Here is a 25107-nt window from a genome sequence, read left to right on the forward strand (position 1 = left end):
AGATCACCTACTGGTTTCTACTTTTCACAATTGTGCAAGAGTTTCCAGAGATCATAACTTTAAAAAAAATAAGAATTACCCATCTACTTATCACAGTACTTAACTCCTACACATTTCCTCCCAAAGACAAGGACCACAATTTCCATTCCTACTAATAGAGTGTATTGACAACTCCTCTTCTCATTTTTACTATTCACGATCCCATGAGAGTTCTGTAAGATAAAAAAAAAAATAGTTAAAACAATATACATTTATTATCTTCACAGTAGTTATCACTTAGACACCTCATCTCTAAATCTAGGAGGTAGCATGCCTTTCTGCTGCCCCATTATATAGCATGTTTTACTTCATTTCCACAACACCTCAAATTTTTCACAGTAAACTGTAATGGCAGGCATTTCATATCTAACATTCCAACATCCAGACAATCAGAGTGCTCACAGGACTTATGGTAGCCTCTCGTTCCCGAGTGAGCGTAAAGGCTCATGGGAAAAACCGGCCCCTTGACCAATTACAAGGCTCCATTTCTGATTTTGAGCTCTTGCAAGGAGGCTCATGGAGACTCATGAGACATTGCTGCCAAAATATACAATTATTTTTTACCCTTAATTTCTGAAAAACTACTGAATGGATTTACACAAAATCACAAAAAGCACAAACTGTGGGCCAAAATCTAGCTTCCTGACAAATTTGGTATAATTTCATTCAGCAATTTTTGCTAAAGAAGTCTATGAGAATTTTGTGTTTTGGGACCTCTGTTTTTTCTCAGCCCCTGCCTGATGAATTATGTGAAAACTTTCCAGGAAGGAGCTGAGGTGGATGAACATTTTTGGAAAGTTTCATGAAGATTTGTTAAACCGGGCCAAACGTATTAGCAAACCAAAAGACACTCCACTAGAGAAAAGCAGACCTAACTATAACTACCCAGTGGCGAATATATATATATATATATATATATATATATATATATAACCTATTAGTGTTCGCCATTGAGTAGTTATAGTCAGCTGTTCCATTAGGTGCATTTTTTGTGTTGCTAATAACTTTGGCCCTGTTCGATGACTCTCCGCCACGTGGCAGCAAACACAAAGTCTGCTCCCAGTGGGTGGGTGCTTTGAAAATGCTCCCACTGGCTGACTTTTGATCTGTTTCCCTGCCCGAACTGGTGTGGGCAGGGAAACAGATCAAGAGTTTGCTCCAACCCAGAGGGAGCAGCTTAAGTAGATGCACCTTGCAGGCAGGAACAATGCAGTGACATCTCAAATTACATCATTGGTGAAATCACTGATGACACAATCCAATGTGTGTGCTAGTTTGTTTTGCAGTTTAACTAGTTGAAGATGACTACAATAGTAGTTTCCTACCTAATTTTGTTCAGCCAAGGTCCAGCTAATTCTTATAAGTGTGAACAAAACACATGTGCACCTAATGCACCATAGATGTTTAGAGGTATTGAGCATGTTATAAGTCTTTGCATTGAAGAGTAACTGTGAAAGGAATAGCTGAGTTGTGTTTATTATGGTCTATAAAAATGTTGGGTTCTGTAGAAAAAAATTCCAACAGGAAAAACACTACGTAGCAGATACTAACTTTTATAAGCGTCCTTGAGTTATTAGAGAGAATTGTATCAGGATGATATGTTATACTTAACATAGAACTGTGTGTGTACCAGATACTAATCTATGTATACAGTATGAAGGGTGCAGGTAGTATGATATTTAGCACCTTCAGATCGTGTTTGTTTTTAACAAGTATTGTCTTTTTTTGACAACTGTTGCATACAATGTACACTGTTCTTAGTAGATTCACTTGAATACTCTGTGGTGTATTTCCCATGAGAATTTCAAACAGTGTGGTATAGAATTAACTCTGTTTATAGAAAAAAACATTGTTTACAGTATTCAGTTCTCTACTGATATGAACTTTCTTAATGTAGTACTGGTTTATGTCTGAGGGTTGATACAGATAAAAGGTGTCCCTAGTAGGGTATTTGTTTTAGAGTTGGCCTTCACTATTTGAGTTTTCTTTCACTAGTTGTATAGCTATTGAACAACTTGTGTAATATGAGTTTCCCATATATCTGTGGTTGATTGATAATGTGAACTATGCTTCATGTAAAGTGTATGGTATTTGTCAATGTTGCACATTATTCTTGCTTTCAACACCTAAGAGAGTTGTTTCTGTGTTTGTATAAATGATGCCTGATCTTGTTCTGAACTATTTTGTACTTACCATCAGACATGTAATGCTATAGTAATTTACACACCTGTTTGCAGGAAACAAAGTTTGGATGATATCATCAGTTATGTCACCGGGGATGTCATCAATCATGTCATTTGAGACTCCATCAGTGATGCCTTAAATGATGTCATACAAGATTTCATTTGTAATGTCATATGTGAGGTCATAAGAAGTGCATGGCAGGGAAGCAAGTTATAGTTAGTGCTGCCAGTTAAACCTGGTGAATATCCATGTTCTTTTACTGCAAAATGTTAACATTGTCACTGATAAATTTCCCTAACTATAATGTTACTTTTACCATATACTGGTTTAGTACAAGAGGCTAACTAGATAGCTAAGTGGAAGCCAGACCGGGTGGCTGGTAAACCATGCAATCTGCAATCTTCCATTATCACATTTGCAACAAATGCAAAACGCTGAATCTTTGTGAAGCGGTCGCCTAGCAAAGCAGACTGATTGTCTGTGTGAAATGCAGTGACCAGAAAGCGATGAGTTGCCCCAGACAATTTATATCCTTCTGCCTGGCTTTTTATAAACAAGTATTCACGTATACCTCCATCACACAATGCTACACTGCGCACTACTGAAAAAACCTAGTACCACAAATATTTCATTTCCATCAAAATACAGATATAATATAGAAGAAGAATTCAAATACTGTAAAGGAGGAAGATTCTATCATTTTTTTTATTAATGACTATGCACCAAATAGGAACATAGTTGTCTTTTTATTAAGAATGAACGCTAGACAATGTATCTGGGAACACTGTGTGCCGACAACATCTATCATGCAGAACCAGAGGACATTTATAAGGTTTTGACATTTTCCATAGCAGAACAAAACAATATGATTATTGAAAAATTCATTGGGATGGTCAAAAATAGATGAATAGAGGGTTTGTAGCCAGACCCACAATTCTATGTTACCAATATTACCTCCACGGAACATGTCTGTCTTTATTCTTTCTTGTTTTCATGCACTTTATCTTTTATTCACTACGTAAAAGCATCAGAATGATGCACAACAGATCGAAGAAAGATGCTGATGGCAAAACTCAGACTGTCCAAGTATTTCCAACACTACTCTTCAACAATTTAGGTCAGTCCATAAACCAACCTCAGATCAAATCATCTGGATCATCCAGGAACAGATCACAAGCACCCAGTTGCTCTTTGAGGAGGGCCTTTTAATTTCAACACAGCAGGGGTTACCAGCTCAATAGGATATGAGTTTGTGAGTATGTTGTCCTGGTGGAGTCTCTGGGCGAACTATCTAGAGGAAATGAGGACTAACCATCATAATCTGGACCAGAATAACTGATTCCCAGTAATTGCTCATTTGTAAGGGGTCCTCATGTTGCCTCTTATAGTCATCACTTTATCTCCAGAGCAGCTTGCCCCCAGAAATGTCAACTAGGGGGATGTTTCTAGCCACATTATTGAGGCACATATAATGAGGCCTGTAATGGTATGACTGACTAAGGTCACGGCACACAACTGTGTTGTTCAGTTTACACAGCACACATCTGCATCATAGTCACACAAACTGGAAGGCCATTGGTTTGAGAGGTCAGGTTGTATGTGCAAGTGCCCTATGGCCCTCTTTGCATAACCCTCAGGTGTGCCTCCTGCCACACATGGGCTGAGAGGACATATCACAGTGAATAGCCTTTAATAGGCCAACCATGTGAAATATTGACTATGATTCACAGTATGGCCACAAGATATTGAACCAGTACTGATGTGAAGCACCCTTTCTGATTTTGTCGCAGGGTTCCAGTTAAATTCACTGTATGTATATAAATGTTATGAGAATACCCTGAAAATCCAGCCCTCTGGAATCCACAGTGGAAATGTAATGTGTTTCAGATCTTGCAACAAACTGATGCTATAGCATGTCATCAATAGGAAGCATTGCCATTGTTGAATGTAGGATAGGTTTTGGGCGTTTTGATTACGGTTACATTGTGGTTACATGGTTACATTTGTGTTCCCTTTCGATTTTGCTGACTGTATCACATGCTCCCTTTGTTCAACTGCAGATGCACCATGATGTGTAACTTGAAATTGAGTCCCAGTATTTGCTCTTTAATGTGTTTATTTTGCTGGTACAACACCATTTTATCTGCTGTTAACGATTTTCCTACTTGCGGTCTGAATGCCATGGCATCTTATAAAATAAACACCCAATACTATTCACTAATCATATCTACCAAATGTATGTATCTGATCTACCATAGGAAAATCCCATACTTACTTATGTAATTTACCATACCTAATGAATCAAACCTCTATAACCTAGTTAATTTACTGTAGCTAACCAAACTAACCTAACATACCATCACCTCTGCAGGGCATATCTTTACACTTTTCCTTGGGCAGTGCTTTTGTTCAAATATTACAAGTAATGTCTATGGAACCTCCAGTAATTGCTCAGGGTGCTGTAGCCTACATTAAACAATTGCCAAGTGCAGCTTTTGAAGGTCATGAAAGTGTGAATGTCATTACTTCTTTAAACATAGTGAGACCTATTTGTTTTGCCAATCCTTGTTTGCACATGCTTCCTGTAAAAAAATCCAGTTATAGTATTATATAACTTATCTCTGTGAGTGTAGGGGTGCGTGAATTCAGAGGCCTCCCATGCTGCATTAAATGCCTAAATGTGCAAAGGAAAAAGAATCACAAGTTTACTTCAGACACCAATGCAATGGCCTTTACAATAGCAGGACCACAAAAGTGTTTCCTTTAATGCAAATTCTCCCGTCTTAAATGATGACCTAAATGGGAATTCAAATCTCCTCTCTTCATTGAATGCCAAATTAAGGATCTCTCCAGGTATAAACAAAGTCCCACTTCCAATAATCTCATGATTGCACAAACTGGAACTTAGGAAAGATGCATAGAATGCTGGTGAGAGTCAGTGATCCCACTTTGTAACTGACAGACTACAATAAAAAAAACAAGGACTGTAGACCTTCATTTCGGTCTTGAAACACCCATAGTCAACACATTTTTAAAGACGTGTCCTATACCCATAAATTGGTTTTACAATACATTTTATTAAGGAAAGCTGAAAAAAAACTGCCCAAGTCTTCCAACTAACCCCAGCACTCACTATGCATGGCCAGCACTCAACCTGTGGAGGGCCAAACCATGTTGTGCATAGCAGGTTTTCTGCAGCAGACAGCCTAGTTTTATATGAGAGTTAAAATGGACAATGATTAGTTTTTGGTCTTACATTTATACACTCAGCCTGCCCCCAACAGGTTAGCGCTATGTTTGACATGCTGAAAAACAAGATCGGTTGTTTAATTGGGAAGTTTTGTGTAGATTCATCAAATGCTTCCAATGTTTAATATAAAACAAATGTCCCTTTTAGAATTGAAGAGGAATCCTAGACATAATTACCTTATCACTAACTTTGAATATATATATATATATATATTATCATCATCAAAGATACTTTATTCGGTTGAATTTAACAATCATAAAAGCCATTATACATAAAAGCAATGTTAAAAAAAAAAGCGAATACAAAATATGTATAAATATAAATATAAATACGACCAAGTAAGAGAATAAAAACAAGGTTAAAAGGGATCAATAAACAATTTAGTTAAAACAGGAAAGGTACTCTAAGATATAACGCTTAAGAAATCTCACTCATTTGCCTCAAGGTATGATCTAGCCTTAATCACTGAGCACAGGAATAAAGCTAATCCATTACAAACCATGATAGATGGGAGGGACAAAAGATACAGGAAAGCTGGGCGACATTGTTTAAAATGCATTGATTTTAAAAATGGTATCACAAACGTTTTCCTCGAGGCTGAATACAATTTACAAAAAAGAAGTATATGCATTGTGTTTTGGTCAGAGACTGTGTCACAAGGGCATTTTTCCAATTGTGGAGACCAATCATTAGTCAGGGGAAAACCGACAAGGCGATGAAAGGACTCTAGTCTTAAACGCGTAAGGTCAAACCGATGTCTTGGGTTCAAAACGTTACATAGGTATGGTTCCATGCTGTTCGTTTGCTGTATCATACGATTTCTCCTAACACTATATTTATTTGCCTCTATATCCCATCTCAATTCGGCCAGGTGGGTGAGGCAAATATTTTTCAGGTCTTTCCTGGAGATTTGTTTCATTTTATCTGGGGTAAAATACAGCTCAGGGTGTCCCAGCTTGACAAAAAAATTATTTATGTAATTTAGGCATGGGATTTTGAGCGAGTGAGTGAGTGCTAGAGCATCTGCTATAATGGCCCTGTTCAACCTATATATATATAATAATATGTCAGAAAAAGTTATCCAAACGGCACTCCAAAACACATAATTTGTTTATTTTAGGCTGTCATCATCTTCAAAGAGAAACAAGTTCTTGACTTGCAAAGGCTACGCGTTTCAACCTTTACGGTCTTCTTCATAAGCCCAAATGATTACAGAGGCCCCCTCTCCCTTACAAAATATACCCATGGTTTCCCTAGACATAAAAAACAGATCATTATTTGAAAAAAAGAAAGAAAAAAGATACATTACAATGCACCACAATTAAAACAATTTCAAATCAACCCCAAATAAATCCAAATATAATTTGGGATTAAATTTTCCAAAAATAACAGCCTCTAAATTATCATCAACATATATATCCCATCTTTCATTATCCCACCATTTGGACTTGTTTAGTATTTTGTTCAGTTTTTCCCAAATATTTTATAACATTTATAACATAAATTATATAATTCTTCATTTCTTAACAAAAAGACGTATATAATCTCTTGCCATTCATTTATTTACCAACATTACGGCCAAGTGGCCCTTTACCCAAATTTACAGGCAAATTCCATCCGCCCAGGAAATATCCATGGTATTATAGTCTTTTAAAAAAATTAAAAAAATACACCATCTCACAAATTCTAATCAACTATTAAACTACAAAAATTATAACTCGGGAGTTGGGGCTGTTAAACGCAAGTCAAGCATACAATACTGCTACCCAGCCTCACGAACACCTGGTCCTAAATTCCATTTCAGATCCCATCAATACATTACTTTCATAATGTGGGGATTACCCTATATGTGCATGAAGTTCCTCATCTTTGTTCAATCCCCACAGATATCTGCTATTGAGCCTGATTATGTACTCGGATTCCAGTGTTCTCAAAATCCGTTCCCTATCACCTCCTCTCGGAGATAACTGTACCCTGTCAATTCAAAAAAATTACATTACCTCAATTTTACCTTGATGCATCAGGTTACAATGGCGGGCCACCGGATAGGAGGCATCATTATTTTTGATAGCTCGCCAGTGTTCCAAAATGCATTTCTTCAGGGGGAAAATTGTGCTTCCCACATACTGGAGCTCACATGGGCAGATAATCACATAAATTGCATAGTCAGAGTTGCAATTCAAAAATCTCTTAATGCTGACTTCTTGTCCTGTGGGAAGTACATATGTTTTCCGGTTCACACTATTTTTGCAAGCCTTACATTTAGTACATCTAAAAAAGCCTTGATATTTATCTAAGAACATTTCCCTGTTCTTCATTTGATAACTATGTACAAGTATATTCTGAAGGGAGCTACTTTTTCTATATGTGATCCTTGGATGTGGGCCAACAAGCTGGCCAATAGCCCTGTCCGTTCTGATTAGATGCCAGTACAGTTTTAGTATCTTTGTAACCTGGTCTGAATATTCATTATAAGTTGTAATACATCTCACAACCTTGTCACTGGCTTGCTGTTGTCTCAGAACTAAAAGAGTTTGTCTCTGTACACTAGCCACTTTCTCACAAGCCTCCTTAATTACTTTCCTGGGGTATCCTCTGGACTGAAATCTTCTAATCATATTTGCCTGTTCAATATGAAAACTCATAGGCGTACTACTATTTCTCTTAGCTCTAAGTAATTCCCCATATGTTATACTCCACTTCAATCTTGGTAGGTGATGGCTACGGGCATGTAAGATGCTATTTCCTGCAGTCCTCTTACGGAAAAGTCTAGTCTGAGGGGTCTCATCCTCTATTACAACCTCAACCTCCAGAAATTCATGACCTCTCTATGTATTTTATGTGTAAATTTCAGATTAGGGTCATTATTGGGTAACCAAGTCAAGAAATCATGTAGAACTTTTTCAGGTCCATCCCATATTAAAAAAATATAATTGATATATCTTGTCCAGAAAGTTATATGTTTGGTCCATTTCTCATTTTCATCCGTCATCACATGTGTTTCCCACCATCCCATAAATAAACAGGCATAGCTAGGAGCAAAGGAGCTTTCCATAGCAGTCCCTGTGACCGGCCTATACTATTGATCTTCAAATAAAAATAGATTATTCTCCAGGCAAAAACTCAACATCTTTAGGAGCAGTTCAAAATGTTCATATAATCTTAAAGGTTCATCCCTAAAATAAATTGACATGCCTGAATACCTAAATCATGTGAAATACATGATATAGGGACACCACATCTATTGTCACCGTGTATAGTTAGCCTGCCATGGTATGTTTTGTATTTTCGTAATAAAGTCCATGCTGTCTCTACAAAAAGAAACCAAACTTGAGACATAAGGACATAGAAAACAGTCAAGGTACTCTGAGGTGTTTAGGCTACCTTTTGCCAATACTATCGGTCTACCGGGGGGTTTACCCTATCCTTATGGATTTTTGGCAACATGTAAAAACAGGGTGCTACTGGATTCTTAACTTGCAAAAATGTAAACTCATCCTCAGTGAAAAGACCATAGTCGTAATTTTCTGTTAATAACTCATGAAATGCTGTTAATTAATTTTTACATGCTGTTAACATCAACTTTTCATAACATTTTGACAATAGCTGTCTCCTTGCTTCCTTTTGATATTTTTGCATATCCCATAATACAACATTACCCCCTTTGTCTGCTTGTTTGATTACAAAGGAAGTTGATTTACTAAGTGACAATAACGCTGCACGTTGTCCCGGTGTCAAATTGGTCGCAAACATATCCCTACTATTCTGCCAGAGTTTAAACAAGTGAAATACTACTGCTTCATGAAAAGCATCAATGTTATCATGTGGAGTCATGGGATTACATCTGGATTTCGGCTTAAATTTATTTACACTGGTTGCCCTTGTTTCCATACCCAACCCCTGCAATAATTCAATTTCTGTGTCCCAACCTCGTTCTCCTGTTTCCAATTGTCTGAGAGTGGCAAGGCCACTAATATCACCTATCTTCAACTCAGTAGGCAAATCCATCATATTTAAATTTGTCTCATAACCCGATGGAATGCACCGTTCCTTCTGTTGGGTAAAAATCGTGAACAATTTCAGTTTTCTTACAAATTGGAAAATATCAATACGAGTTTTAGTATAGTTTAAATTAGCTACTGGACAAAATGATAGCCCCAACTCTAAGACAGAACGTTCATCTTGTGATAGTTCATGAGAAGAGATTTTTACTATGGTAAGTTTGTTCTCACTAATTATTTCTTTCTCCTGCCCTGTCGCATACTTCTCCCAGGCAACTTCCTGGTTTCTGGTTGCTGTTCCCCCTCTGTGGTTCTTTTTCAATCTCCGTCTTCTCCTCTGCCTCTTAGAGGCTTTCTTCATGGTCACTGATTCAATTGTAAAAAACGGTATTACTCCAGTGCAGTAAATGGTTGATCTTGTGGGCTACTAGTACCCGGTTGTTCCTCAGTGTCAGAGGGATTTTCAACACTTGATTCTGATGAAAGGATTTCTTGCTGTCTTAGGGCCTCGCTGTGTTGGAAATCCTGTCTCGCCAAATCAAACTTCCTACCAAAGGTAAGGATACGACCAGTTGCATAATCGTTCTTATCTCTGACAAATTACCTTTTCTTTTTCATCTTTATTTCTTCCTCATATTTGCCTAGTCGTATCTCAATCTCCTTATAGAAGCTGTGCATTTCCTCCTGGGCTGCATTATTTTCTAAGGAGGCCCTCATCTTTTTAATCTCCTCACTTATTTGTGAAAGTTCCATCGCCGCGTATTTCGAGAGCAGCTCCAACATGCTCTTACAAGTAGCCGCCATCAGGACAGACCATTATTCCAAAAGTTTAGGGTGAGGATTCGCATATGTGAGAGTTATCAAAATCCTGAGACCCCGTGGGACTCTCCCAACTTCATTGTAATTATTTAATGAAATGACCTCCCAACTTCTATTTATTTCCTTTTTACAAAGTTTCTCCAGATGCAAAAGTTGCTGTTTTAACAACATCAGCCCCTCACCCCCTGTGTCTTCTGTCATGTTGCTACCATTTGTCGCGCTGGTCATGTTCTCAAAGAGATTTCATGCTATCTCCAATCTGGAGCGAATTGCTTAATTCATTATGCAAATAGTACCAGGTAATTGTCACTTTCAATTATTAGCTCATAACATGGAAATAAATCCTGTTAGATAGTTAGTCAAGGCCAAAAAATGTATATCTAGTTATTTACACTCTCAGTTAACTCAGTCAGTGAAAGGGAAGTAACAAGGCTTGAAGACTTGAGTTGCCGTGTGCGACACCAACAATTTTTCAAACAAAATAGATTTAATATGATAGCGAGTGGTATCCCAGCTTCACATGCAACAAGCAACGTTATCTGCTTATGGCGTCATAGAAGTTATATTATAAACCATCGAAGGAAATTGCCATCACAAGCACACCATCTATCATTGATATTATCACAACAAGCAGAGGTTGGGAGTTTTAAGATATATGTATAAAGCATCTTTTAACTTGCCTCTGTCTTTGGCACATTTGACATTTAATTCCCATAAAACCTTTAAACACAACTACAGCCCAAACCTTTGGACGGAATTACACCAACTTCAGGAAAAAGCTAGCTGTCAGTACGTCGATTGTGCTTTTGGTTATTTGGTGTAAATCCGTTCAGTAGTTTTTGAGACATTAAAGGGAAAATAAATTTGTATATCTCAGGCCATGACAACTTTGCAACTAATGACGAGCTTGTGGAGGGAAATGCACCGCTCTGATTGGCTGCCAATACTTCAACCAGGAAGCCTGGGCAGCCATCTTGGGACTCAGCTTCAGTTACTGAGGTAGGGACACTTTGACCCCTAGCTGTGGTGCTGGGGTCCCAGAGGGACTCCGCCATAGCAAAAAAGCATGTTTTATGAAAAATGTTGGCATGATTTTGCTCCCCTGTTGGACTTATTGTTGCCTTGGTGAGCTCCACCTCCCTGGGGCTTATTATTTGTAATATGAGGGGGTGGCTGCACCCCCCCGCCACCTTGGGGACCACCACCTCTCCCTGGCCTTAATGAAATTCAATACGAGGGTGCCACTGGCCCCCCCCCCCCCACAGCCCGGAGACCGCCATCTCCCCGGGGCTAAAGAGAAAATTAATGCCAGTGGCCACCTTGCCGCCCTGCAGCCAGGAGGACTGCCACCTCCCTGGGGTTCAAATTAAATCTAAAGGGGGGGTCATGTGGGACCCCCTGCAGCCCCAGGGACTGCCACATCCCTGGGGTTAAATGGTACGAGATGCTCACTTATAAATTCCACTAAACTAGGACTTTCTGTTTCTCTTTAGCAACAGTAAAATCCCATGGTTCCTGGTACTGTGACTCTGGAACGGAATTTTGTGCTTGTAAATAAAATGCTTGCATAAGTAAGATAAATGTGGGTCCACAGAACATGTAGGAATCATGTCTTGTATGTCTGAAAGAGTATCTACCCTTAAAAGCATATTGAATATTGGGGGACAATACATTCAAGACAAGTAAAAACCTCTGACTTCATCTTCACACTGTTTCTGTACATACTGAAATAATTCTGACCTTGAACGTTTAAAAAATATGATTTATAAAATATATTACATGAACAAGAACATGATTCTGTTTTGCAGCCAAAATTGAATGTTGGTTTACTTTCGCGTTAGTCTAGTGGAGATAGGCATTCTCATGTACAATGTACAGCTTATTATGTGCATTCTCTTCTTGCCCCATGTATGAAATACTGTCACGATCATGTTCCAGGGCATTTCCATCAGCCTGCAGCTCGTTGTGGCAGCGCTGCTTATCTACAAAGGGTCAAAGAACATTGAATGTGATGATCCCGAACGCAGACTCAGTGACCGGTGAGTGAAATCGATGACACTAATGAATGCAATTTAGCATATTTCATCAAACATATCATGAATTTAAGAGCTGTGTTTTAAAGGTGTTATTCCGACAGAGCACAGAACAGGACCTACAAAGTGCGGGAGATTTGCGGGGAGTGAGAGAAAGCGGGAAGAGAAGGGGGCAGCAGGGGCTGAGTCCGGAAAAGTGGGCGAGCAAAAGTACATGATGGAGGGCCTTATATAGAGTTTGAAGATGGGCATCCGTCAAAAGTTGTGGACATCTCGGGTCTCATTTAAAACGATTTGGCGCAGGGCAGCATCACAGGCCCTTTTTCTGCACTGTCATGCGACAAACCAAAAGTTCAGGAATGCGCCGTATCTACAAGATACAGTGCATTCCTCTGCTTGTCCCCTGCGCTGGTGCACAAATTACTGCCATGCCCCAATGCAGGCACCCTTGCACCATGCTGCAAGGATGCCAGTGTTGTGGGAATGTTTGTTTCTGTGCATGAAGGAATACCTTACTGCACAAAATCAAACATGAGAAGCATGTTCCTCCTTCTATCTGTGCTGCAGAATGCAGCACACATAGAAAGAGGAAAAAACAGTGAGAAAATGTTTTTTTCCCTGTCATGCCACCCTTACACCACCCCTGGGGTGTCATAGGAAGCTGATGCATTCCCAGGTTTACAAAACCTTGTAAATCTAGGAATGCGTCAGATTCCATGGGTTTTGTGTGGGAACACCCACAGCAACACCCATGGAATGCCCCTTTCACACAGAGTAATGAGTGAAAGGGGGCCATATCTATAAGGCTATGTAAAGCCATGCAAAGTGGCTTTGCGTGGCCTTGTAGTTATGGTTCTGCAGCCTGTGCCGCCAGTGCGTCAAAAAAAGTGACAGACTGGCGCCACAGGTGACTTGTAAATGTTGTCCCCATGTGCTGTTTTTAGAATACCAGTGACATCCGTGCGCTCGTATATCTGGAGTTGGAACATCTGTCACTTTTGGCGGGTTTTCCACATCCGCCCCATTGCTTAATTCGTCAGGAGGCCACTGCAACTTGCAACTCATTGCCTCTGCCAGCGCTGTCAATGACAGTACCAACACAACTACTAACCATCACACTCATACAAGTGTGACAATCCAGACTGTTCCAGGCCCCCAAAGCTATAAGAATGGGTTGGGCAGCAGGTATTAGTCACTTTAAATGTCTACTGAATGTATAAATAAGTGTTCTTGTGCTTATCTTGAAAATAGACCAACCGCAACACCAAGTGGCAGACTGTCATAAGTGCTGGTTTTGACAATTAAGTGCCAGTGCCGAGCACCGCAAACCACTGGCTCAAATTGATCACTGGTCCACCCATCTCTAAACTAGGCAGAGCATTAGCCTAGCTCAAGAGAGGAGGGAAGCACAATAGACAGAACATTTCTATTGCAGTAGAAGCACCTCACTCTTGACCTGCTGCATAAAATCTTGGATTGCATAAGTGGTGTAAAGTTAAAACCAGAATACAGAACCTGGGGTGTGACGTGGAGGACGTAAGAACATTGTAATGAGACAGTTGTAGACATCAGTTGTTTTTAGGCACCACAACATCACAATTATTTTTCACATCACCAATATATACATCACATTTATTTACAGTTTGAGGTACAAGAATACAAAGGCCCTCATCACAACCCTGGCGGTCGGTGATAAAGTGGCAGTAATACCGCCAACAGGCTGGCGGTAACTACTGCCAAATTATGACCATGGCGGTGAGAACTCAGATAGACAGCCACTTTACAACACCGACCGCCAGGTCAGAAACAACGGGTGCCACGGCGGTAGCCGCCTACAGCCAGACGGAAGCCAATGTTCCACCCACCGTATTAAGACACCGGAAACTGCCACCATTCCCGGGGCGGTACCAACAACATCAAAAGTGTGGCGGAAACACTGCACAGAAGGGAAAGGGCTCACCTTTGAAGACACAGGGAAGAACCACGCTGCTATGGAGCCCAAGCTGCAAATATTCCTAATGATTTTCTACGTCCTGCTCCACCACGAACACCAACAACGGCCAAGAAGACCACTGTAAGTACAGCCGCCCAGCACAAAGGAGAGTGGGGGAGGAAAAAGAGAGTGACACACACATGCAACACCCCCACCCCCACCCCAACACCACACACACAATCAGCTGCAGTAATAAAACATATTTACCCCGTACCCCTGATGAATAATGCAAGGACAACAGGAATGTGCTAAAGTGATTGTAATAATATCAACACAGTAGAAATACTAAAATGCAATGTAACTGTTATTTACATATGTACAGTTCAAGGGACATTGCCCAGTCCCCATTGTGCGTGGGCCACAGGCCAAAGTCCAGGGCCCCCACCTCTCACCTGCAGCAACACATAGAGAACACTGCAGGGGCATCAGTTGGAAAATAGGAAGGCACCTCGGGGAACGGGGGACGGGGGGCACCTCAGCCGGCAGATGAAAGAAGACCACTGGTTCTGGAGGGGGCAACATGCCCTGTGCTTGATTCTTGGGATTGCAAGGCCAGTCTTTCAAGTGGGTGACTTACCCACATGCTCTGGAGGGGGCAACATGCCCTGTGCTTGATCCTGGGGAGTGCAAGGCCACAGTCTCTCAAGTGGGTGACTTGCCCACATGCTCTGGAGGGGGCATCGTGCCCTGTGCTCTTGGTCCTGGGGAGGCTGGGGTTGGTTGGTGTCTTCCCCACTTGTTCTGGAGGGGGCATCATGCCCTGTGCTCTTTATCCTGGGGAGGCTGGGGATGGTGGGTGTCTTACCCACTGGTTCTGGAGGGGGCATCGTGCCCTGTGCTCTTGGTCCTGGGGAGTGCAAGGCCACAGTCTCTCAGGTGGGTGTCATACCCACTGGATTTACAGGGGGCAGGCCGCACAGCAGCCCATGGAGGCAGGACTACATACTGTCCGCCTGCTCAATGGTGGTAGTGGCTTTTCTGCTGCTGGTGGTGGGAGGCTCCAGCCCATCCCCTGCAGCCTCGGACGGCTGCCCACTGGTGGTGGTGTTGCTGCTGCTGGTGGTTGTGGGGGGAGGCTCCAGCCCATCCCCTGCAGCTTCGGATGGCTGCCCACTGGTGGTGGTGGTGGTGCTGCTGCTGCTGGTGGGAAGCTCCAGCCCATCTCCTGCAGCCTCAGATGGATGCCTACTGGTGATGGTGGTGCTGCTGCTGGTGGGGAGGGAGGCTCCAGCCCATCCCCTGCAGCCTTGGAAGAGTGCACAACCATGGTTGGTGGTGGGGGCTCCGTCTGAGTCCCTGCCCTAGTCTCCTGGCCCTTCCTGGCAGCAGCTGGGGCTGGCTCCTTGCCCTTCCTGGCAGCAGCTAAGACTGGTTCCTTGATCTTCCGGGCTGCAGCTGGGGCAGGCACCCTTTCCTTGATGCTGCTTGGTGCAGGCTCCTTCACCCTCTGCACAGGTGCCCTGGATCCTTTCCCACCACAAGTGGGTGTGGAGATTAATGGGCCCGTGGACTGGGTGGCTGAGGTGCTTGGCTGGGTTTTTGCCACCCTGGCCAGACGTGAAGGACTGGGGGAGGGGCAGGGAAGAGGTCAAGTTGGGCAAGGAAAGGATTTTTAGGGAAATTGGGGTAGGAAGAGGGAGAAATTTTGGGAGTGGAGGAAGAGGGAGTGGTTGTAGGAGGTGTCTGTCTGCTGATTTTGGGTGTAGGTGCATGGGCTGGATGCTGATGTGAAGTGGATGGCTGTTGGGTGTCTAAGTGCTTGCGTTTGTGTACTTTAGGGGGTGGGGCAGACACAGTGGGAGAGGCCACAGGGGACGTGTGCATGGCTGTTTTGAAGATGTCTGTCAGTGTGGTGTGTGTTCTGCCAGGTGTGGTGGTTATGCTGGTAGTGGATGAGGATGTAGTGCATGTAGGTGTGAGTGTAGACGTAACTGGGAGGGAGGAGGAGGAGAAGGGGGAGACAATGGAAATTGTGGATGTTAGTATGTCTGGATCTGGATGTTGGTTGTGTGAGTGCCTGTGGGATGATGTGTGGTGCTTGTTTTTGCCTGTGCCAATCTTGTGTGTTGTCTTGTGTGCCTGCTCATATGCCTGTGTGCTTGGGATAGGTTGGGGTTGAGGAGAATGGGATTGGAAACAGGAAGTTGGAGGGACAGTGGCTGCCATCAGAGAGGAGGCCAGAGCCTGGATTGATCTCTGTTGGACCGCCAAGCCAGTGTGAATGCCCTCCAGAAATGCATTTGTTTGTTGCATTTGGGCTCCCAGCCCCTGGATGGCATTCACAATGGTTGACTGCCCTACAGAGATGGATCTCAGGAGGTCAATAGCCTCCTCACTCAGGGTAGCAGTGCTAACTGGGGCATGGCCTGAGGTGCCTGGGCGAAGGAGATGCCCACCTTCCTGGGTGAGCGGGCACGGGCAACTCGCTGAGGAGCTGCTGGGAGGGTGGTGCTGGTACGGGGTGGTGGCTGTACCTGTAGCTGGGTGGTCACAGAGGTGTCCGCCACCACCAGGGAGCTTCCATCAGAGGAGGTATCTGTGTCAGAGCTGTCCCCTCCAGTCTCCTCTGTGGTGCTCCCCTCGCCCTCCGTCCCACTGGTGCCCTCAGCGTCGGTGGACTCTGCCTCCTGGGTCCTGTGGGATGCAGCTCCCTCCGTCGCCAGTGCCGCTGCTCCTCTGCCAGATGATGCTAATGCACATAAGGAAAGGTTGACAAAACAAAAAAGGGGGAGAAGAGACGGTCAATGGCTGCACCAACACCACCGTTGCGGTACACGCCACTCTCACACACACAGAGAACAGCCCTATGCAATACGCATTGCACTACCGGTTAATTTGCTAGCCACCAAGGCATGGTTAGGGGCACACACCGCCAAATGCAGCACACCTGGGACCCACGCAGCCCTGACCAGTAGTGGATGCCTACGAGGTAGGTAGCAGGATTATCCCTTCAGGACCATTGCCAACAGGGGACCTACTCTGCAATGTCAGGCCTGGCCTTGGGGCACCCACTGACACACATCCCCCACCCGGATACTACCCTACCATGTGTAAGTTGTAATGATGGGCTCTGTACTCACTCCCTTGTGGCTGCTGTGATGCCCTCAAGCACCCATCCAGCTCAGGATAGTTCACCGCCAGTATGCGGGCCATCGGGGGGTCAGGGTTTGACGGCCACCCCTTCCTCATTGGGAGGCCATCCCACATCACCATTTCCAAACACATGGCCCAGAACACAACCAATATGTCACCCAGAGGACATCCACCCACCCCCTAACACGAGGCCTTAACACACACTACCCCATGCATTCATGTCACATGCATCGTGCTCACAGTGTACTCACCTGTTGGTCCGGAGGCCCATACAGCAGTCCATGCTGGGATAGGACCCCATCCACCAGTCTCTCCAGCTCCTCTGAAGTGAAGGCAGGGGCCCTTTCCCCAGTCACTCGGGCCATGGTAGGTTCCAGACACAGGCCACAGTGGCACATGCAGTGTAGGTCCTCTCCTGTTGAAGGTCAGGTAGCAAGTGAGGAAGCAGATAGGAAATGGCGGTCACATCCGTTGTGGTGCATACCGTCACCTCCATCGTACACCACCATTGGACACTGTACCCAATAGGGCCCAATGTTAACCAATGAGGAGTTGCACGGCGGTTCCCGGCGCACAACGTCAGCAGAATTACCTCACTTCCATCTGTCCCTCCATACAGGACAGGCGAATGCCATTTCAGGGGTGGGGCAGGCCCTTGATAAGAAATGCATCACAGTTAAAATTTGGACATATAGGACATATAGGACATATCCCACTTACCCAATACAAATTGACATCATGCATTTTACTGTTGTATCTCCAATGTTCAGTTTGTGACCGGCTTCTCACTCCTTTGTCCCTTAGATTGCTACCGCTGCGGATGAATAGGAGATGGAGACATACCCCCCCGGACAGACCCCTGGTGAACTTGGCAACAATTGAGGAAAGGCACATCATCCTCACCTATAGACTTGACAGGGCTACAATCACAGAGCTGTGTGCCCAATTGGAGCCTGACCTTATATCTACTATCCGTCACCCCACTTGGATCCCCCCTCTTGTGCAAGTTCTACCAGTGCTCCTCTTCCTGGCCACTGGTTCTTTCCAAGTGACAGTGAGCTTGGCAGCAGGAATGTCACAGCCAATGTTCTCTATAGTGCTGACCAGAGTGTTGTCTACCCTGATTAAACACATGTGCAGCTACATTGTATTTCCCCAGGTGGAGGATTTGGCCACAGTGAAGGCTAACTTCTATGCAATGGGACATATCCCCAACGTAATTGGGGTGATTGATGGAACTCATATTGTATTTGTGCCCCCGTCACAATGAACAGGTGTACTGAAATCTTAGGAGTTTTCACTCCATGAATGTACAGATGGTGTGCTTGGCGGACCAGTACATCTCTCATGTCAATGCTAAGTATCCTGGGTTGGTGACAATACCTTTATTCTGAGAAATAGCAGCATCCCAAATGTGATGGGCCAACTACAGAGGCACAGGGTGTGGCTAATAGGTGAGCCCTGGTTCCCACCCAGTAGGTGTTGGTGTATGGGTATGGTGTTGGCCATATGGGATAGTGTGTAGCTAAATGGTGTCCCTCAGTATTGCAGGTTACCCCAACCTATTGTGGCTGCTGTCCCCTGTGAGGAATGCCAGGACAAGGGCAGAAGAACATTACAATGAGGCCCATGGGCCAACAAGAAGGATAATCGAAAGAACCTTTGGCCTCCTGAAGGCCAGGTTCAGGTGCCTCCATCTAACAGGTGGATCCCTGTGCTTCTCACCGAAGAAGGTCTGCTAGATAATCGTTCCATGCTGCATGTTGCACAACTTTGCCTTGAGACGCCATGTGCCTTTTCTGCAGGAGGAGGAGGCTGGAGATGCCCGTGTGGCAGCTGCCGACCCTGTGGACAGTGAGGATGAGGAGGCAGAGGATGAGGATGAGGCCAACAGAGCAGCAGTGATATGAAAATACTTCCAATGACACACAGGTAAGACAGTGTTACTTCACATTTCATTGGCATTATTTAGATTATCTTTGGCACTGGCATGCTGTTATTTCCAACTTCTATGCTCACTCACTGTACCCTTTGGCAATTCATTTTGCAGATGTTGATGCCCTACTATCGCTCCTGGTGTGATCACTGTAGGAAACTACAGGTCTTTCCTAAGTGAACATAACTGTACTGTTGAATTGCAATGTTTGAACCTGGTAAAACAAATACATACTTAAAAAATGTTACATACTCCATACTTGTATTTTTTACAAGGGTGTTTATTGAAGTGCTAAGAAGAAGAGGGCAAGTGCATAGGGATGGGGTGATGATGGAGGAAAGTCCAGGGTATCGTTCCAGTCTATTTGTAACACAGGTGCATTGTCCAAGGGGACATAGGAAGGGGAGTAATGGCAGTTCAAGGTGCACAGGGTGACAGAGTGGGTCACAAGGGTGACAATCAGGAGAGTCTCATTTCCTGGCGGGGGTCTTGGCAAGTGTCCCTGGCTTCTGTCTGGTTCGCAGGGAACGTTTGTGGGGTGGTTCACCATCTGCAGGGGGAGGGGTGCTGGTGGCCTGTTGGTCCTATTGCGGGGCCTCCTGTCCACTAGCACCAGCAGAGGTGGAAGGCAGTTCAGATGACTGGCTAATGGCAGGGGCCCACTGTTGTGAGACTGCCTCCCTCATAATGTTGGCCATGTCTGCCAGCACCCCTGCAATGGAAACAAGGGTGGTGTTGATGGCCTGCAAGTCCTCCTGGCGCACAGCAGTCCTCCCAGTTTCCCTGTTGTCCTGTGCCTCTGTCCCCTGAACCGTATGCCCACTGCCACTGACCCAGGTCCCTGATTGTCCTGGGTATAATGTGTGCCCTGGGGTCCTTGTGGTGGTGAACACACTGCTGATTAACGTTTCCTGGAGACAGAGGTATGGGTTCGCTGGGTGGGTGCTGTGGTGGTAGTCTGTGGTTGTCTGTGACTGGTCCTGGGTAACCGACTGTCCAGAGGTCCCTGATGAGCCAGGTTGGTCATCCCGATCCAGGCGACCAGAGTTGCTGTCATCACTGTGGGCCTCTTCAGTTGGGTGACTGGATAGTGCTGGAACCTCTCCTCCGCTGACATTGGCTGGGATACCTGTGGGGATGAAAATGCTGTGTTATTGTTTATGTGTGACATATTGTGCATCCGTGGGTTGCCCTCTTTGGTTGCATTTGCCCTGGCAGCTTTAATTTGTGTAAGTTGGTATGTGGTGGGTTACATACTTTTCTCTAGTGTGCATGCTTTGGTGATAGGTGTCCATGCAGGGCTGTGAGTGATGTCCATGCATTTGTGGTACATGCAGGGCTTGCCATTGGGATGGGTGGGATGTGATGGTGGGGTGTGTGGGAGGTGATAAAGTGATGGAAGTGACGGTAGGGGTATGTGATGGCATGCAGGAAGGCAGGGTGATAGTAGTATATTGTAGACTTACCAGAGTCCAGTCCTCCTCCTACTCCGGCCAGGCCCTCAGGATGCATGATTGCCAAGACTTGTTCCTCCCATGTTGTTAGTTGTGGGGGAGGAGGCGGGGGTCCACCGCCAGTCCTCTGGATAGCGAGCTGGTATCTTGCTGCTATGGATCGCACCTTCCCCCATAGGTTGTTCCACCTCTTCCTGATGTCGATTCTTGTTCTGGGGTGCTGTCCCACGGCATTGACCCTGTCAACGATCCTCACCATAGCTCCATCTTCCTAGCAATGAATATCTGCTGAACCTGTGCTCCAAATAGCTGAGGCTCTACCCTGATGATTTTTTCCACCATGACCTTAGCTCCTCCTCTGAGAATCTGGGGCATCTTTGTGGTGCCATGGGTGTTGTGTGAGATGTGTAGGTGAGGGTGTGTAGGGTGATGTGTTGGTGTGTGTGATGTGGGGGTGCATGGGAGGTGTATAGTTGTAGGTGGTGTGTGGCTCTGGTTTTGCCTGTGGTCGTGGTGTCTGTCTTGTGCCAATGGTTTGTAGTCGTAAGGGGTTGTGGGTAATGTGGGTATGTGTTTTATTGTGGTTTGGGTGTGTGGGTGTGGTGTGTGTATGGGGGTCAGGTGTGTGTTACTCAAACTGACCAATGTAGTGTTGTTTTGTATGTGTGTGTGTGTGTGTATTTTGAGCATGGTGGTATGTACCACCAGTGGTTTACTGCAACTGAATGTCCGCCATATTAAAATTTTAAACTAATGTATATTATTATACATTAATACATATATTATTTGAAATAATCATATATCATTAAATTTCCCTATACTTTCACAATAAGGAGATCTCCACCTCCATGGTGGCCGTCTCAGCCCAGTTGGCAGACGTCTGCAAGCTAGGAAGAACATAAAATACAGTCACAAAGCAGTAGTAATTTGATGGTTGTAAATAAAATCATAGTAAACCCCAGCCCCTCACTGGAAGGAGCTTAGCCATGAAAGTCTTCACCTAGTTGTAAATCTCCACTCTAAAATGGTGAATAGCAAAAGTGTTGAGAGTAATACCTAGGTGTATGAGTAAATATTCAAGCTTATAGCTACCTTTGCTCACTACCTTGTTAAGGTTCTCCTATAATTCTGACCTTTTACTTTGGGAAAGGACATTAAACAACTGATTTAGCCATTAACAGCAGGCTATAATGATATAACATTACCAGCATCAAGAGGCAACTCAATCTGTGTTTTCCACTTCACAAATAGTTACTGTATCTCAGTTCACCATCTGTTACCATTGTTCACAAAATACATCTGTGGGTTGATGTGCCTATTGTATGGCTCTGCAAACAAGCAAAAATTACTTTGCCATTCCATCCCAAAAGCTGATAAAATGTGTCAATGTATCATCAGTCTTTCCGATGCTACTAGTTTGCTTTAGTAAAGACCTTCACCACTCATCAAACAACACTAACCATTACAGCACACATGCAACCAAACATATACATGAAACCAGCTTTACCACACCCACACTAGTGATGAGCCTACTCCGATCTGAAAAGGAGTCCTCAAAGTCAGCATGAAAGTCCCCGCACTCCAAAATAGCTGCAATGCCATACAAATGGTTATACAGCGCTCTACAATTTTGATTTACATAGCATAGAATACCACTTTGTTACAACTGTAAGATTGACTCATACAATTAGAAAGCCATGTAATACTGGCATTAACTTCAGGTAGTTGTCATGCTTTGGTTAGCAAAGGGGGCACCAACAATGGGTACTTTTGAGTGAGTGTGGAGATAAGGTTTTTCAGTGAAACATGCACCCTTGCTTTAAGTTCCACGTCAAGTCTGTATATATATTTTTTTATTCTTTGCTACAAAACACAATCTTTCACATACACTGAGTGGTTGTGGTGGATTGGACTGTGACCCATAGCAAGGCTCTGTGGTCTGGAGGGGAATGCCAATTGCACCACATCTTTGTTAAGAGTTACTATTCTCCTTTAACACAGTTTAGAAATGCTTCCAGTGGTGCCAATGAATAATTATAGAAGTAGAAAAAGGACCATTTTCTCTTACCTACATAGGGAGAGTGGCCTACTGTCAGCTCTTGTAAAAAGGGTCTCTCTTCCCCTTTCATGTGGGTGTTTTGTTCCATCCATGTGTGGCATGGGTGGTGCATGTATGTTTGCTCTGTGATTGTGTAGCAGAATGAGGCCGAAACTGATAGACTCTCAGCAATTGTAGGTACAAAGGAGTCCAATTGTATCTCCTGTGTAAGAAAGGTTATCAAAACCGAAGAAGAAGAGAGCCCACCAGACAAGGAAGCAACATTTATGTAACCCAATTGTACTCCAGCGAGCCCTTTCAAGTGAACTAAACTCCTGTGAAAGAAAGAAGGGAGACAGAAGACCCTTTCAAAAGTAAGGACAATGTTAGCTCTCTTTCTCTCACACTCTTACCCTAGATTTTACTGCAGACAGTTTCTCTTCATTAGCTAGATTGGGGAAGCCCACCTCCTTTTGCACCATTGTCTCCTGAGCCCATCTAGAACCACTCAGCTCAACCTTCATACCTGCCAAATCTGCAGAATAAAGATAAGAGGCTAAATAGCTAGTGTGAACTGAAACCCATTCCTTGAAGCCAAAAGGATGCCTCAACAAAAAAATGTTCTGGGATCCTCATTTTATTGTGGTAGGCCAAGACACACTTATGTGGCATTCACACAGGGCTTTCTCAGTTGGCCTATGTTAATCAGTCATGATCAAGTGTTATATATTTCAGACATTCACAGTGCTGTAGGTTCTTTTACCAAAGCACTAATAACATTAATTTAAAAATGATAAAAAATAATAGTTGTTCTAAAACCTACAGAAAAATATCCTTAATCAATAATGACCTCAAGTGTTCAACAAAGTATCACTGTTACAATTGGACAAGTACTTACCTCATATAATAAAAAACAAATAGTTACTGCTCAATAGAGGGAGTCCAATTCCAATTATGAACTGCTGCTCAATAGCACACCACTAGGTGAAATAATAAAACATGTTAGCTAGCCACAGCATTGGAGGTTGAAAGGAATTGTATAGATAATCCTATTTTTATGCTAGAAGTCATAGCTGAAGCCTTAAATTGAACCCTACTGCCTGTGCTCTATAGTGTCAGATTAAAGAAATTAAAGATGGTACTTACGTCAATTATGTGAAATTGCATTTCAAATAAAATTAAAATATGTTTTTTAAAATCTAGTTAATGAGTTACACCCCCATATTCCAGTGACATTATACATTCATTAAACTGAAACAATTGATACAAGGGAGTGTGGCTGACATGAAACAAAGCACAGGGGGCAGGGGTTTTCTGCTTTATTGGTATTACTAGTTCTTCATTTAGTTCTTTGATTGATTGAGGTTAAATGTAATATGATACTAAATAGTTTTGCATTGCACATTAATGTATTTATGGAGTATAAATTATTATAACAATTCCGTTCTAATTATACTTACTGGGAACAGCGTTTTATATCTCGAAAAATGGTGAAACTTTAACAGTCATAGAAACTATATGAAAAAACCTTTAGTCAACCAAAATATTTGGGAGTGATGGTTTTCTAAAACCTTGTGTCATAAAAAAAATGCAACTTAATAAACTAGGCTGGATAAGATATGGTGGACAATCAAGAGCTAAAATGCATGCATATACAGTTGAAGCAAAATCATAATATTCGCTCAGCTTAGCATCCAATACATCATGATGGAGGAAGAATTTGTCAGTTTCAAAAAACTCCACAAGGAATTTGAAATTCATAACTCAGAAAGCACTAATCAAGACCCAGTATATTACTAAACAGATTCTAACAAACCTATAAAGACCTTTGTGTCCTGCAAGCTGACTGACTTGCAAAATGAGGTGGCCAATCAATTAGCCATAGAACTTAAACTGGTCTTTAACTCACCAAGTGAATACTGGGATGATATACGGGGAATGTTACATGGAGTATTTAGAGTATTCAGAGAAACTGGTCACACAATCTTTATTTTTGTTCCCCCAAGAGGCAGAGTGGTACTTAGACGGTTCATGCAACTATGGCTCACAAGCAATCTGTTAGCTGGAGATGCCAAGCAAGATTTACTCTGTGGGGTGTTTTCGAAGGTTGCTTTGCATGTTTATGGACAATCTTTACACCCTACAGGCAGCACAAGTATGGCTTGCAGTGTTCACCGACACATAATGCCCGTATTTTAAGGGTGAGATTTGTATTCATGTCATTGTGTACATTCATTTTAATTTCTATTATTTGTCTTTTTATCTAG

General features: G+C 43.2%; 1 protein-coding gene across 1 annotated transcript in view; it reads left to right on the plus strand.

Moving 5' to 3' along the window:
- LOC138266998 (ninjurin-1-like) overlaps nucleotides 1-25107 on the plus strand; it is a 284052-nt gene that overhangs the window by 206191 nt on the left and 52754 nt on the right. Inside the window, exon 3 of the mRNA XM_069215835.1 lies at nucleotides 12232-12332. Within this exon, the coding sequence (XP_069071936.1) occupies nucleotides 12232-12332 (101 nt within the window). The remainder of the gene's footprint in view (nucleotides 1-12231; nucleotides 12333-25107) is intronic.

The sequence above is a fragment of the Pleurodeles waltl genome, chromosome 12, assembly GCF_031143425.1.
Source record: "Pleurodeles waltl isolate 20211129_DDA chromosome 12, aPleWal1.hap1.20221129, whole genome shotgun sequence".
NCBI lineage: Eukaryota > Metazoa > Chordata > Amphibia > Caudata > Salamandridae > Pleurodeles > Pleurodeles waltl.